At 43.1% G+C, this 17210-nt stretch overlaps 1 protein-coding gene across 2 annotated transcripts in view; it reads left to right on the plus strand.

Moving 5' to 3' along the window:
• The window catches only part of PRKAR2B (protein kinase cAMP-dependent type II regulatory subunit beta), a 78926-nt gene that overhangs the window by 16733 nt on the left and 44983 nt on the right, over positions 1-17210 (plus strand). For both annotated transcript variants that reach the window (XM_034433625.3, XM_034433624.3), the window contains exon 2: positions 13544-13579. In XM_034433625.3, the coding sequence (XP_034289516.2) occupies positions 13544-13579 (36 nt within the window). The remainder of the gene's footprint in view (positions 1-13543; positions 13580-17210) is intronic.

The raw sequence follows: 17210 nt of genomic DNA on the forward strand, positions 1-17210 counted from the left end.
CGGGGAAGCCAGATTCACTTAACAACCGTGTTCCAAACTTAACATCTGTGGCAAGAAAGGTCGTAAAACGGGGCAGAACTCCCTTAATAAATGTCTCCCTTAGCAACAGAAATTTTGGGGTCAATTGCGGTCCTAAATTGAGGATTACCTATATGAGCCAGTTGCCTATATGAGCCAATTTTGATCACGTGGGCATGCTGACAACGGTCGTAAGTGTGAAAAACAGGCCCAGGTCACTTTTTCCAGTGCTGTTGTAACTTTGAATGGTCACTAAGTGAATGGTTATAAGGCAAGGATGTGCTTACGTCAACATCATGTCTGAACAATCTAAAAAGCATCCCTCTAATGCAGATCTTTGAGGAAGGAAATCTTCTAATTTCCTTCCAAATCACTCCCTTATTCTTTGCTTTCTCGTTTTTTTTTTTTTTAACCACTTTGCAGGAAGTCCCTCCCTATTATCTCATGACCGGTAGTTTTATTTATCAGCTTTCTAGGTGGAATTTGTCAAAATGGATTTTTAAAAATCCATGTAAACCATTTTAAAAAGGTGGGCCAGGGCCTATCTATGTGACGTTGGATATTCTCAGTGGTGGGATTCAAATAATTTAACCGGTTCTCTGCCCTAATGCCCGGCTGGGTGGGCGTGGCCATGGTGGGTGTGGCCAGGGGGTGTGACAGGCAGGACTCGGCCTCCTGCACTCCCCTGGGAGCAAAAAAAGGGCACGGGGGGGAACGCGGCACTCCCCTGTGCCCCATTTTGGGCCTAGTAGGCCTCTCTGCAGCCTCCTGGGAGCAAAAATGGGCCGTGGGGGGGCCATGCTGCCCCCCGCGCCCTGTTTTGGGCCTAGTAGACCTCCCTAAAGCCTCCTGGAAGCGAAAATGGGCCATGAGGGGGGTGCTGCATCCCACCCGCGCCCCATTTCTGGTCTAGGAGGCCTCCCTGCACTTATTTAGGAACTAAAATGGGGCGTTTGGGGACTCCTGGAAGGAGCGGGAAGGGGAGTGGCCAGCCAGCAATTTAACTACCGATTCGCTCGAACCGGCTGAATCCCACCACTTGATATTTTCCATGAACTCCAGAATATCTGCAAATTGGCTTTATCTTTGCGGAATGCTTAACCTTTCCCCCTTAAGCAAAGTTTGTTCCTCTGTATGGTTAGGGTTCATTGTTGTTTTTAAATCATCCTTATTAGTGTTTTCTCCAGTTTGCCTGGAACCAAATATTAACCCAAGATTTAGGCTGAAATTTCCTGGAGTTTGCCCTAAATTATCTCATTTTCTGTAGGTTGTGAACTGCTCTCTCAGCTTGCTGGTTTTCTGAAAGACGTTTCCTTACCATACTAGGTAACCTCATCAGTGCTTGTTCTCATAAGTGGCTTGCTCTATCAGTGTTGGTGGGAGTGACCTTGAGGATTCCTTGATTAAGTTGTTGTTTACTCTTAGCTTGTTTGTCTGAGTTGGGGATTCCTTGATGGGGGAATTTACTTCTTGATTGTTGGTCTTGTGTTAATGTTGATGTTAATCAATACTCATCTTGGGTGTTGATTGCTGGCAGGGGAGGTTTTTGGTCTTTTCGTTGCCTTTTGGACTTGTGAATTATCTCTTGAATGGTGTGTAAATGTTGTGAAATGCTTGCTTTTCAGCATTACTTTCCAAGGGAACGCACAAAACACCCACTGTGCTGTTTTTGTACTAAAAGCAATTTGTAAGAAGTCCAGCCTTTAGCAATTTGTAAAAGCAATTTGTAAGAAGCCCAGTATTTATTTGAAACTCCATTGACTCACAAAAATACCAAGATATACTGTAATGTCTTTATTTTGTGGATTTCCAGACTTTGAAAAGTTGGCAGTAAGCAGGGCAAAATGCTACCATTCGACGTTAGTTATTGCGAGCATTTTGACTTGGCATTTTTATAGCAAGGAAATATAATAATCTCAAACTATGCAGAATAACCTTATAATAACAGCATTCCTCTTTTTTAAAAAATAGGATATTTCACATTCCCAAGTTCTGAAAAATTGCTCCTTAAAAACTGCAAAGAGCTGTAAATAAAGTACAGTGGTTAGGAAACATACTTAAAATTATCTATATTATATGTATTCATATACTTGAAGGATTATCCGTGACTTTGAAAGCGTATTGGAATAAAATGTTCTAGGTTGAGCATCCGTTTATCAAATACCGTGTAAACTGCGCAGTCCTGACCCCAATCATTAAGCAATCCCATTGAATTTAATGCATCTTATTCCCAATAAACTAGCTACGGCATTACAAGCTCAAATTGTAATTTAACTTGCCACGAAGTATGAGATGCGCTTAATTCCAGATACTATGACGGTCACATTAATTTTGAGCCTCTATTTCAGGGGTGATAAACTGGATGTCATCTTGCAAAGCATTTCTGGTCTACTCTCAAGTTGCCATGGGCAGGAATGGGGTGGGGGGGGGAGAGAATTGACGCAGTTCGAGAGCCATGTTCAAAAGCACATTCCACGCATACCTTCTTCAAGGTTGGATCTCAAGATTACCAGAGCTGGGCCGTATTTTCTACAGCCCGCGAAAGTGCCTCAGTGGAGAATGTGATTTATGACACAGCCTGAGAGGAGGGGGGAAAACAGGGTCAGAGTTGAGTCGTAAATTACCTGCGGCAGAGTTGGCTTCACTCGGGTAGTTGCTGACATGTTGCTCCTAATAAATAACTGGATTTCTTTTGAAACTTGGCTCGAGTCTCATGAGTTAATTAGGGCATCTGTCAGAACCCTGACACTCGATTTCATTGAGGGCTGCATCAGGATTGTGTTTGACCTCAGGGGGTTGGAGTGGGCGTGGCCAGCTCAACATCACTCTTGTCGGGGGGCGAGTGGTGGCCCGAGCACTCTGCCAGCGAAAACGGGCGCCCAAGCTCTTTTTTCAGCTGTGGCAGCCTCCTGCAACCCTGTGCCAGCAAAAATGGAGCTCACGAGCGCCACCTGTGGCACTCCCGAGCTCCGATTTCACTGGCAGAGACACTACGGGCCGGTCCTTCGCTGTTTCCAGGGTGGCCCCGCGGGCCAGATCTAAAAACACTGTGGGCCAGATCTGGCTCCCAGGCCTTGAGTTTGACACCCCTGCTCTACGTGAAAATAGACACGCTAAATTTAAACCTGCTACTACACTTTTTACTCATTGAATGGGAAAATATTTTCCTTCTGGAAAAAAAAAAGTCAAAACGTGTTACCAGCAAAAGGAACTGATGAAAAGACAGGAACAATTTTCAAAATGGCTCTTTATCCTTAAAAGAGTTGTAACTTTGGTGCCAGCTGCCTGCCAGTAGTACCAATTGGGCACAACAGGACGGTGCCAGGGAAGGTTGGACTTGCCATCATTCTTGCTATCTCTCTTAGAAGCAATGGATGGAAACTGATCATGGAGAGAAGCAACCTAGAACTCAAGAGAAATTTCCAGTGGAATGATGTGTCTCCAGAAGATCTGGTGCTCCATCACTGGAGATTGATACTGTGCCTTTACAGGGAGGATATGGGTGTGGCCTATTGATGACAGCTAACGAGCTAGAAATGGATCTATTTAGGTCTCCCACCTAGCAGTTAGAGCTTGCTAGGTGTTAGAAAAGAAAAAAGCCCAGAACCGAGTAGATGAGATTCTACTGAGCTGGAGCTACAAAAAAAAACCTTGGCTACGTAGGGAAAACCTGGCTAGAAGAAAAACACACATAAACCCTACGAAGAAGTAAGAATATATATATATATATATATATATATATATACGCATTAAATCACAAAATCTCCAGAACCGTAAAGCTTACAAACTTGAAATTTGCCATAAATCTTGGCTTCTAGGTGCTCACTAAGAAAGGATTTTTCGAAATGACCACCAGAGTATTAGTATTGTTGTGGTCCGCCAGCAGCCTGTGGAGTTGGTAGCGGAGTCGGACAGCGATGAGGCTGAGGAAGAACGTGGGCCAGTCCTGGAGGCTGGGGAAGGCCCGGATGAGGGCTCTGCATCGGAGGCAGAGATGGGGCCAGGGCCATTGGGGAGTGAGGTGCGGACTCCAGAACCTCCAGAGGCTGACAGCAGAGAGGCAGAGGAACAGGAGGAGCCTGTTCCTAGTGCACGCATGCGAAGAGCTGCCAGAAGGCAAGAGCAGCTCAAGCAAAGAGGACAACTCGGGAGTAGGGCCAAGCGATGATTGGCCCCTCCCATAAGGCCTAAAACAGCCCAGCAATGGCATTTGGGCTTTGCCGGAAAACAACGTTGGTAGCTTCGTCTTCTTCTTTGTCTACGTCTTGTGTTTATTTTTGTATCTGTGACTTCTGAACGTTTGCCAAAAAAGGCCTTTGGCAGTTTGCCTAATTGGACCAAGGTTTGCGATAGGACTGAGGAATTTGTGTTGGGAGGAATTTGCTTTAATTTAGTTAAAGGGACTTAAGTAATTCTCAGCTGTTCAAATGAAGTTTGTTTTTTCACTGACTGATTTTCCTACTCTGCGTGGCAGAGGTGGCACGCAGAGCCCTCTCAGTGGACATGCGGGCTGTCGCCAGCAGCTCTTCCGGGTTCCATCGCGTGCATGCGCACCGGACAGCTGCTCTCTTCTGGGTTCCAGCACGTGCACACGTGCGTGCCAGAACGCGAAAGAGCAGCTGGCGACGGCCTGCGCACACACGCGCTCCAGTTTCGGCGCTCAGTGCCGAAAAGGTTAGCTCTCACTGCCCTATCCCATCCCATCCCATCCTATCTTGCCCTATTATATTCTATTGTATCCCAATCCCTATTTTATCCTAATCCTAATCCAATCCCTATTTACCCTAATCCTAATCCAATTCCTATCCTAATCCAATCCCTATTTTATCCTAATCCTAATCCAATTTCTATTCTAATTCTAATCCTAATCCAATTCCTATCCTATCCTAATCCAATCCCTATCCTAATCCAATCCCCATCCATCCCATCCTATTTTGCCCTATCGTATCCTAATCCCTATCCTATCCTAATCCAATCCAATCCCTATTTTATCGTAATCCTAATCCTATTCTAATCCAATCCCTATCCTATCCTAATCCAATCTCCATCTCATCCCATCCTATCTTGCCCTATCCCATTCTATCGTATCCTAATCCCTATCCTAACCTAATCCAATCCAATCCAATCCCTATTTTATCCTAATCCAATTCCTATCCTATCCTATCCTAATCCCTATCCTAATCCAATCCAATCCCTATTTTATCCTAATCTTAATCCAGTCCCTATCCTATCCTATCCTATCTTAATCCCTATCCTAATCCAATCCCTATTTTATCCTAATCCAATCCAATCCCTATCCTATCCTAATCCAATCCCTATCCTATCCTGCCCTATCGGATCCTAATTCCTACTCTATCCTAATCCAATCCCTATCCTATCCTAATCCTAATCCAATCCCTATCCCATCAGCATATTCACGTAAACCCCTCTAATCTTTGGCTGCTAATTCTGCAAAAGGGGGGAGGGTGTTGCAGTTCAAACCAGCAATTGCAAATCAGCAATGGCTTCCAGTGTGAGCCTTTGATCCATCCGGAGGCTCCTTCCAGAACCCCCGAAGGAAACAAGTCCTTGATTTAGATTGCTGCTTGGGTGGCCCAGTCTTAAGGAAAAGATGGCATGTTTCATAGGTGCTCGGTCCTTCCGATGACGCACGTCGGTTGCTCCCTAGCAACGAAACAATAGCACGCCACGGCCTCTCTTTCTGTGAAAGAGTAAAAAAGGGACCCGTTCCTGAAAAACACACAGTTTTATAGCTCTAATGATCAGACCTCTGTTAAAACGAGAGACACGTGCCTCCATTTTATCTCCATGTAAATCAAATTTTTGCTCCTTGGGGAGGCGTCGCAAACACAGCTGGAGTTGTTTGGCTCTTAAAAAAACTACCTTTCCAGCAAAGGGATAGAGCGGTAGCATCATTTTTCTAAGTCAGTTCTGTGATCAAAGGTGATTTTTTTTCTTTCTTTTTCTTTCTTTCTTTCTTTTTTTTTTTTTTTGCAGTTACCGTTTTTCTCAGCGATTATTATTATTATTATTTATTAGATTTCTATACCGCCCTACTCCCGAAGGACTCAGGGCGGTGCACAGCCAAACAATAAAAACACATACAATACAAAATTTAAAAAATAGAATAAAATCAAATTAAATAATTTTGGCCCCGACAAATTTAAAACCCCAAACTTTTAAAACCAATTTAAAATTGAATATATAAATACTAAAAGATATTTAAAATTTTAAAAATCTTTTATAAAAGATAATAATAATAATAATAATACGATACGATTCCTTCTTCCCTGGTGTCCAAAACCTTGTCAGGAACGCCAGCGAAATGTGTTGAATTTTTTTTCATCCCCAAGAGTTTTGCCGGGAGGGCTTATTTTCGGGGTGGTGGTGGTGGTTTATTTTACTGCATGCGCTCAAAAGCCTGACTGGGCTTATTATCAGGGGATGTCTTATTTTCAGGGAAACAGGGTATGTGTGTATATGTATGTATGTGTATGTATATGTGTAGATATATATGCAGATTATCAGGAGATGTCTTATTATAGGGGAAACAGGATATACATACATACATACATACATACATACATACATACATGCATTTTCGCTGATAAAGAAATAAAGGGAGATTAGAATAGATCTATTTCAAGTTGTTTAGCTCTCATCAGCTAGCCATACCGTTACTTGGATTCGAACTTGGGCTGCCTGCATGTTAGGCAGCTGTATTAACCTCTGAGCCAAAAGTTCTCCTCCCTTCATCAGCTTGAGCCAGGGGAGAGATTAAGCGTCTTAGGTGTCTCGATAGAAAAAAACTTTATATACATACATGTCGAGCGTCAAGCAGCACGCGACACCATGACCATGAACGCCATGAACACAGCATCCTCCCGGGGGGTGGTGCGGGAGGCACGGGGTGATGGTGAGGGGTTAGGGTCCACGACTAGGAGTCTATGGAGCATGGGTGCTTATTGGGGATCGCAGAGGAGACCTGGTAGGAACGGAGAGCGGTTGGCAGCGACGCCAATGGAGAGGAGGCGGCCGGCGCTGATGACGTCAGTACTGTGCGCCCGGAAAGTAGCGGCGGGAATTACGCTCGCACCCAGCTGTCTGGGATTTGAATTCTGCTCTATAAAAGGACGCTGCAGTTAGCTCCCGATAGCCGCATCTTTGCATTGCTTTGCATTCCGGCTTCATGAACGAGCTGACATCACTAATAAACCAGGATACACCGCTGATCGTCTTGAGTGTATTTCTTGTGGCTTAGTGATCGCGGGCTACCGGAGGCCGAGAATACATACATACATACATACATACATTACAAACTATTCTAAAAATACGAGTTCCAGGTATATTAGTAAAAAACGCGCAAGGGCTAAATTGATTAATGGCATATAAAGGCAGAGATCTCTGTAATGGTAGTTTAATATTCTGACGATGTCAGCAGATGGCTGACGAAAGCTTAGTAAAATAAAATTTTAATTCTTTTAAAATTTTAAGTTCCAGAGTTCGGAATATGTCTGCTTCTTTTTTTACGTACATACATACATACATTTATATATATGATTTCTCCTTCCCATTAAAACGGGCAGGGAGAAAATGCCTGATGATAGGGAAGACTGGAATGGCCTGGATTTAAATCTTATCTCATTCTCATTAAATGATTTTGGACCAGATGCTGTGTTTCTGTGTAATTGGTTTAACAGGATTGTGGTTAGAAGAGATCTGGGGCAGGAAGCCAGTCCCAGGAGTTTTAAAGCCATTGTGGGGGAGGGGCAGGTAATAAATGCAATTTTTAAAAAAAAAAAAAGCAAATAAAGGACTGAAACCATGGAGCAGATCAGGGTCGGAATGGCTTTAAACTGAGGTAGGAAACACACCTCTTGTACAAACACCCCTGCTCTACAACCTGTAGGACCTGTCTTTATAAACAAATCAAAGTCACTACCAATCTTCTTTTCCATCCTTCTTCTTGGCTCTGTTTCAAATAATCTGAATGCAATGAAATTTCATTTTAATGTATGCTGATCAGTGTATGTTTAAAGTGACAATACAATGTTTATTGTTTTTCTATTCTACTCTATGCTATGATATGATACGCTATGCCATCATTTCTATTCTGTTCTGATTCTATACTATTCTGTTCCGTTCCGCTCTGCTCCTTATTCCATTCTGTTCTGTTCTGTTCTGTTCTGTTCTGTTCTATTCTATTCTATTCTATTCTATTCTATTCTATTCTATTCTATTCTATTCTATTCTATTCTATTCTATTCTACTCTACTCTACTCTACTCTACTCTACTCTACTCTACTCTACTCTACTCTACTCTTACTCATTCTAATCTATATTCCATCCCATTCTGTATTTTGTATTCCATTCCATATTTTTCATTCCATTTCAACTCCTTATCATCCCTTCCCTTCCCTTTCTTCTCTCCTGCCTGCCTGCCTGCCTGCCTGCCTGCCTGCCTGCCTGCCTGCCTGCCTGCCTGCCTGCCTGCCTATCTATCTATCTATCTATCTATCTATCTATCTATCTATCTATCTATCTATCTCCCTTCCCTTCCCTTCCCTTCCCTTCCTTTCCCTTCCCTTCCCTTCCCTTCCCTCTCTCCTTCCTGCCTGCCTTCCTTCCTTCCTTCCTTCCTTCCTTCCTTCCTTCCTTCCTTCCTTCCTTCCGTGGTAAGGAAGGAACACTTGCAAAAATGCTTCAGAATTGGACCAAAGGTGCCTACGATCACACACTTATTAGATGCTCAGCCCAAACTCAGTAATATGGGCAATTTGTTCAATTTCTGGCAGTTGGAATTTATAACAGAAAGTCTCCCGCTTGTTAGCTGGTAACTTCATATGGTACTTTGAAAGAGAAAGTAGAGAATGATGATCTGAGAAGTAAATTGCCTTGTTGCATGAAGCACAGTGCTGGCTGTATATTTGGCCAAGTAACAAATAGTGATACTGACTTGTAGTATCCTGCAATGTACTTAAGTGTATTATGAACTCTGAAGCAAAAGGGTTGCAATATGCAAAAAATGGAGCCTTCCTGGGATTGGTGATTTAGACTGTACTGTAAAAAGAGATTATTGGTACAGGACAGAACTGGGAAATCTGTGACCTTGAATCCCCCTTTTTTGTGGCCCTCTTCTGTAGTAACCGAAATGCATGGAAATTGTAGCGTCAGCTCTAAAATAAGCACATCCGAGTTGCAAAATAATGTTTTTTGGTCCCAACCCCATATTGGCAAAGTGGTGTCACCTCCTTTATGTAATCCTCCCAATGTTCTGCCCCAGCTACGGACCCCAAAGAACGCAGCACACACAAAGTCTGTACAAACCTTAGTTTACTAAATTAAATCAGTCTTTTTCAAACAAAGGCTGTTAATTAACTTTCTTAACAGCCTACAAGAATCCAAAGAATAAATAAACGTAATCTTACTAGGATTGGCAGAAAGCCCAGAAGCAATTTGCAGGAAACTGATAAGAGAACTAAGATCAGGATGCAAAGGAGAGTGAACAAAGTTGTTCCCTGCAAATTGCCTCAGTCATCGTCCTTCCTTAAATAGGCTAAGGGAGTGGCCAATTAGCCCCAAGCCTTACTCTCGAGGAGACCTCCTCCTGAGGAGCCACTCCTGCCTTTTGGCAGCTCTGCGCGCCCGTGCATCGAGAAGAGGCTCCTCCTCTTCTTCCTCTTCACTTAAGGAAGCTTCTGGAGGTTCTGAAGGCCCTGGCTGAGTCCCCGCCTCTGGCACCACATCTTCTCCAGCCTCCTCATTGTCCGACTCGAGTGCCAGCTGCAAAGGCTGCTGGCGAATCACCATACCAGCCTCTTCGCTGTCAGAATCAGTTACTAGATGCACAGGTTGCTGACGGGCCACAACACCCAATATTAAATTCAGTTGTTGGCTGCTAAAAGATTACCCATGGCTGTATAGGAGAAAGAGTAATAGAATCGGGGGGTGGAGTGAAAAGAGGAATCAGCCTAGAATCCCTACGTAGCCACAAGCGAACTAAGTCCAGCTACCTTGAATTCTGCCGATCCTTTTACTGACTGTTAGTTAAGAAGATTCCTGTGCACAGGCCATGAGTAGCAATAAATCAGTTTAATTTGACTTTCAAGTGTGGACCTGATCTTTCACACTAACCAGCCTGGCTTATACAAATTGGTGAATTAAACAATCTGTGTTTGTTTACACACACTTTTATTATGATTATTTTGATTGTTATCACTTGCTAGAGTCATCCTTAATAATGCAGAAAATGAGTCATTTGGTCCATTGAGCTCTTTCGCTTTTTAAGATACAATTAATTTTACTATAGGATTTTAGTTTCTACTACATCATTAAGTCTCACGCTCACTATCTTAATTATATTGGAATCGTGATTTTACTTTTGTCTTAGCGCTCAAGCAACTTAGCTTATTTCTTGTTCCATATAGATGGCATTACATTATTAATTCAAAGAGTGGTCATTTTACTTTTTAAACCTTTGTTTTGCTGGCCAATGAGCAAAATAAACAAACTTGAATTTGCCTTCAGGAATTAAGCACAGTAGTCTAATTCCATGGTCTAATTAGGGTTAGAGTGAGGTTTAGGGTTAAAAAGATTCCCCTCGCACATATGTGCTAGTCGTTCCCGGCTCTAGGGGGCGGTGCTCATCTCCGTTTCAAAGCCAAAGAGCCAGCGCTGTCCGAAGATGTCTCCGTGGTCATGTGGCCGGCATGACTCAACGCCGAAGGCGCACGGAACGCTGTTCCCTTCCCACCAAAGGCGGTCCCTATTTTTCTACTTGCATTTTTTACGTGCTTTCGAACTGCTAGGTTGACAGATGCTGAGACAAGTAACAGGAGCTCACCCCGTTACGCCGCGTTAGGGATTCGAACCGCCGAACTGTCGACCTTTCGATTGACAAACTCAGCATCTTAGCCACTGAGCCACCACATCCCCTCCCCTTTTTTTAAAAAAAAAAATACAGAGCTCAAATTGGAAACATTTTCCTTTTTATGGTTTTAGGATTGAACTGGTCTTGTTTCAGAAGCATGAATGCAGGGAGTATTATTATTCCTTCGTTCACAGTATTTTTTTGTTTGTGGATCTTCACAGCAGGGTAGAAAGCAATTCCCCCGTGAACCGAAATGCTTTGCTTGTTTGTTTGTTTGTTTTTTCGCAGAAAGTTGTTTTTTTCACACGAACAACTCTCACTTCAGCCCTGTGTTGAGTGATTAGCTTGCAAGGTGAACGCTGCTCAGAAGAAAATTATACCGTCGCCACTGCAGCTTCTTAATTCATTTCAGATTATATCTGAAGCTTGCTGGATTGGTTAATATCGAACGCCTTTTTGTTATTCAGTCATCCCTCTCCAACCTCCAGCTTTTGAAACCAAGTCAGGGGTCCATCCAGGACACGGCTGGCGATTCATGAAATCACAGCTGTGACGTGATGTCCGTCGATAAAAAGGACCCATTTTATAGAAGGACAAAACGTAGAAGGTCAAAAGACAACATGTCTGTGACTTTCAAGAGGGAGCAGAGATTAGGCTGTAGAAACTCAAAGCTGGACCTTCTCACGTTTTCTGTTCCACAGAACTGTATTCCATGGTCAGTTGTAAGACAAGCATCTAGAACAGAATAACAGAGTTGGAAGGGACCTTGGAGGTCTTCTAGTCCAACCCCCTGCTTAGGCAGGAAACCCTACACCACTTCAGACAAATGGTTATCCAATCTCTTCTTAAAAACTTCCAGTGTTGGAGCATTCACAACTTCTGGAGGCAAGTTGTTCCACTGATGAATTGTTCTAACTGTCAGGAAATTTCTCCTTAGTTCTAAGTTGCTTCTCTCCTTGATGAGTTTCCACCCATTGCTTCTTGTCCTTCCTTCAGATGCTTTGGAGAATAGCTTGACTCCCTCTTCTTTGGGGCAGCCCCTGAGATATTGGAACAATGCTATCGTGTCTCCCCTAGTCCTTCTTTTCATTAAACTAGACATACCCAGTTCCTGCAACCGTTCTTCATATGTTTTATCCTCCAGTCCCCTAATCCTCTTGGTTGCTCTTCTCTGCACTCTTTCTAGAGTCTCCACATCTTTTTTTACATCGTGGCGACCAAAACTGGATGCAGTATTCCAAGTGTGGCCTTACCAAGGCATTATAAAGTTGTATTAACACTTTATGTGATCTTGATTCTATCCCTCTGTTTAAGGATCTGTTTAAGGATCCTAGATTCATGGTCCAGGAGATCTGCTTTTTGGAACCCCTGGTCCAAGTTGAGTTCTGACCTCTTTGAAGCAAATTCCAGGACCAGAAATCCATGCTTCCGTGTCTTTTTCTTAACACACACAAAGTCGCGCGCAAACAGCTCTTTCAAAAGGCACATACAGATGTCCTCTCTGCTTCCACCCTCCTTTCAGATTGGATTCTTCACACCTGAAGAGACACACACGCTTGATTTGGGTCAAGACTAGAAAGCATGAAGAAATTTGTAGGATTTTTGTTTTTAGTTGAATTTCTGCAAATGGTCCTTGTCTGGTTATTTCCATTCTTCCACAGGAAATCGGTCTGCTTTGCCCTAACTGAACATTGCAAGGATTTTTTCAGCTATCTGTGTCACCCACAGACCTCGAGGAAAGTCAGAATAGCCATTTTATCACAGTGCGGATAGTCCTCGACTTACAACAATTTCTCTTAGCGACCGTTCGAAGTTACAACAGCACTGAAAAAAGTTGTTCACACTTCCGACCGTTGCAGCATCCCCACAGTCACGTGGTCAAAATTCAGAACACTTGGAAACTGGCATGTACTTATGACTATTGCAGTATCCCAGAGTAACGTGATCCCCTTTTGCGTCCTAACCAGCAAAGTCCATGGCGAATCCAGATTCACTTAACAACCGGGTTACTAATTTAACAAAGGCAGTGATTCACTTAACAACGGTGGCAAGAAAGGTCGTAAAATGGGGCAAAGCTCACGTAACAAATTTCTCATTTAGCAATGTCAATTTTGGGCTGAATTGCGGTCGTAAGGCGAGGATTACCTGTATGTGTGGCTTTCCGATTTTCTGATAGGTTTTTGAGACCATCACGTTGTGTTGGAAATCAACAGCTGATTGTTCTACATTTCAATTAAAACTTATGCAGATAAAAGTGAGAGGAAATGACATTTTCAAATACAGTGAAGGAAGAGAGTTTTGAAAACCAGGAGCTGTTGCTTGGAGAGATAAAAGAGAAGTGAACATCAAAGTGGAATTTCACATTTGAGTTTCTGTTTCGCCCAACCCCCCTTAACTATTATATTAGTTGTTTCTCATTCCCTTCGAATTTCATAAAATTATTTTTTTTCCCCCTCAAGAAAACAGTTTTAACAATTGCATCCCAGGCAGAATTTCAAATTTTAGCAGGCATTTATGTAGATCGATTGTGATCATTGAGCTGCATAAAATTAAATTAAAAAATTGCCATGGGTTAAAAACTGCATTCACATAATTTAGAAAACCGTTTGTGTATATTTTACTTGACTGACACAATCTTTGTTGTTTTTTGTTCAGCTCCAGTGATTAACCGGTTCACGAGACGAGCGTCAGGTGAGTTCCCAAATTTAAATCTTCACCCATCAGTTGGTTATTGAAATATTGTTATTTGTCATTTGATGTAATGTTCTTATCGTGTATAAAACCCCTAATATTGCCTTATTTTTATAATGTTGCACTTTTTCAAAAAGGGAGAACCCCCCCCCCCAGAAAAATAGCTACATTGAAATAATATCAATTGCATTTGATAAACATATAATGAAGATTCTAAAAGATTCTAAAATTCTTTTACATCGAAATTTTAATTTGTTTTAAATTATTGGGATTTTTTAATTATCTTGGGCTAAATTATTTAATATGGTTTTAATTATATCTTTTAACTTTTGTATTTATGTATTTTATTTTGTGCCTGTTCACCGCCCTGAGTCCTTCAGGAGTAGGGCGGTATATAAATCTAATTTAAAAAAAAAAAAAAAAGATGCTTTCTTAATCTAAGTGGGGTTCTTGGCACATATTTCCATCAAGATCATCTTACAGCAGGAGTGTCAAACTCACGTCATCATGGCGTTGTCATGTGACGTATCATGACTTCCCCCCCTTCGCTAAACCCGGCGTGGGCGTGGCCAGCGCATGACGCATCCTTCCCGCGGGTCGCAAGTTTAACAGCCCTGTCTCAGATATATATGTTTGTGTGTTCTGTGTACATTAGAGTATTTTTGTGGTTCTGAAAGCATGAAAAACTCATCTTTGTCCAGAACTTATTAAATTCCAAGTAATTATTTAATACAATGTATACAATGTACATGTCTTTTTAAAAAAAAAAATTCCCAAGAGTTCTATCAATATGTTGTGTAGCATTACCTCAAAAATGTAGGAAAAGGAGTGGCAGAAACTGGGGGCGGAGTTAAAAGAGAGATCAGCCTAGAATCCTTATGTAGTCACCAGTGAAGTCCAACCTCCTTTGAATTCCCTTGACCCTTACCCAGTGGTGAAATCCAATTTTTTTTACTATCGGTTCTGTGGGCGTGGCGTGGTGGGGGTGGCGTGGCTTGGTGGGCATGGCAGGGAAAGGATACTGCAAAATCTCCACTCTGGGCCCAGCCAGAGGTGGCATTTGCCGGTTCTCCGAACTACTCAAAATTTCCGCTACCGGTTCTCCAGAACCTGTCAGAACCTGCTGGATTTCACCCCTGCCCTTACCCTAGCTCTTAGCAGGTACTGACTGTTAGTTGAGAAGATTCCTGTGCCTGGGACATGAGTAGCAATAAATCAGTTTAATTGGATCTTCACATGCGGACTCGTGTCTGACAAAAAGGAATATAAAGAAGAACGTGACCATAAGATAATAGGCTAAAGTGTCTTCAAATCTCTTTGCAATGCCATCTTCCTTACTCTCCACACCCAAGAATGGTTGAAGCTGACTTAGAACTTGGATGTCTCTATCCCCCACGTCCTAACTGGCTCTCAATTGTTCTATGGCAATCAACCTCTAGCACAGTGTTTTTCCAGCTTGGCGACTTTTCAGATGTGTGGACTTCAACTTCCAGAATTCCCCACATAACACGTCTGGCTGGGGAATTCTGGGGGTGGTGGCGAAATCCACATATCTTAAAATTGCCAGCTTTAGAGAAACACTGCTCTAGGGGTGCAAACGGGTGAAATCCAGCAGGTTCTGACAGGTTCTGGAGAACCAGTAGCGGAAATTTTGAGTAGTTCGGAGAACCAGAAAATATCACCTCTGGCTGGCCCCAGAGTGGGGTGGGAATGGAGATTTTGCAATATCCTTCCCCCAGGAGTGGGAAGGGAATGGGGATTTTGCAGTATCCTTCCCATGCCACGCCCACCAAGCCACACCACGCCCACCAAGCCACTCCCACAGAACCGATAGTAAAAATATTGAATTTCACCACTGGGTGTAAGGCTTTCTAACCCATAGGCAATGGTGGGATTCAAAAATTTTTACTAAAAGTTCTGTGGGCATGCTTGGTGGGCGTGGCCAGGGGGTGTGGCAGGCAGCATTCGGCCTCCTGCACTCCCTGGAAGCAAAAATGGGCCGTGGGCGGATGTGCCGCCCCTCAGTGCCCAGTTTCGGGCCTAGGAGGCCTCCCTGCAATTACCTGGGAGCCAGAAAGGCGCGCGTGGAGACTCTGGGAAGGGGCAGGGTGGGAACGGGGGGGCCAGCCAGCAATTTAACTACCGAACCGGCTCGAACCGGCTGAATCCCACCACTGCCCATAGGCCAGATTTTTCTTCAGTGAAGAAACCTTGCCACCCAATAAATATTAAATGTTTTGTATTCAAATCCCGCCAAACCTCGCCTTGTCATTTGCTGTGAGGCTTGTCGCTGAAAATCCCCCGCCAGACAAGGCAGCTGCGTGAGGGATTCTCTTGAAAGGAGGTTCATAGTTTATTTATGTGTGTCATTTCATCCCGTTCATCGTGGCTTTTAGTCTTTCCAGAGCAAGCCAGTGTAACAGAAGTTGATCAACAGACAAACTATAAGACGACGAGCCATTAAAATAATGTAATAAATGACGTTTAAATAACGTCAGGATGATGGCAGCAGATGAACCCCATGATCAAAATTCACTACAGGGAATGTAGTGGTCATAAGTGTGAGAAATGGCCATAAGCCGCTTTTTTGTGTGCCGTTGCCACTTTGAACGGTTCCTAAATGAACGGTCGCAAGTCGAGAAACACCTGCGCTCCACAGGCACCACCTGAATGGACCAAAGATTCCTCACTCTAGAACCGAAACCCGTCTCTGCCTTCAAAATTTCTTACTCAACAGATATTATTCTTATTGGTTCAGCTGGCCGGAATGTTTCTTTTTCTCTCTTGGGTTGGTGTTTTAAGGATGGCCTGTTCTTCATCTTGGCGGAAATTAACCAATTAAATATCCAGAGGTTAATTGCAGAAGCACCTGCTGACAATAATATGGGGCATTAATTATTTAGCAGATAATCCACCCAACATGCTGTGACTATTAACAGAGGTTTTTTTTTTTTTTTTAAATATTCTACACAAGCCATAATTGTGCACAGCTGCTGTGATGATGGCACAGTTCCACGCGAATCCATCCTGGTCACATCCTTATCTTTCATCCAGGGTGCGTCCTTTTTGGCAGTACCCTTGCCATCCTCCTCCTCCCCCATGCTTATTAAATTCAGGGTGGTATTTTTTTTTTAAATTTGATTTATATGCCGCCCTTCTCCGGAGACTTACAATGCGTTAAGCAATAGCCTTCATCCTTTTGTATATTTATACAAAGTCAGCTTATTGCCCCCACAACTGGGTCCTCAATTTACCCACCTTAGAAAGGATGGAAGGCTGAGTCAACCTTGAGCCTGGTGAGATTCGAACCTGCAGTAATTGCAGGCAGCTGGTGTTAATAACAGGATGCTTTAGACCACTGTACTACCAAGGCTCTTAATGTGAGGAAGAAGGCAGTGGGAGCTGGTCAGGAGAGAAGAGTTTCAAACTGTGCCATGCCCTGTTCTCGTGGATCCCACCCCCTCTAACAAAGAATTATTATTATTTTTTCAATGGGTAGCTGAGTCCTTCACATAGACCAGTGTTTTTGTCAACCGAGGCAGCTTGAAGATGGGTGAACTACAACTCCCAGAATTCCTCAGCCAAGGTTGAGGAAACACTGGCATACAGTAGTGGCCGAAATTGTGGAAAC

Source organism: Pantherophis guttatus, chromosome 7 (genome assembly GCF_059756535.1).
Source record: "Pantherophis guttatus breed Tessera chromosome 7, ASM5975653v1, whole genome shotgun sequence".
Classification (NCBI taxonomy): Eukaryota; Metazoa; Chordata; class Lepidosauria; order Squamata; family Colubridae; genus Pantherophis; species Pantherophis guttatus.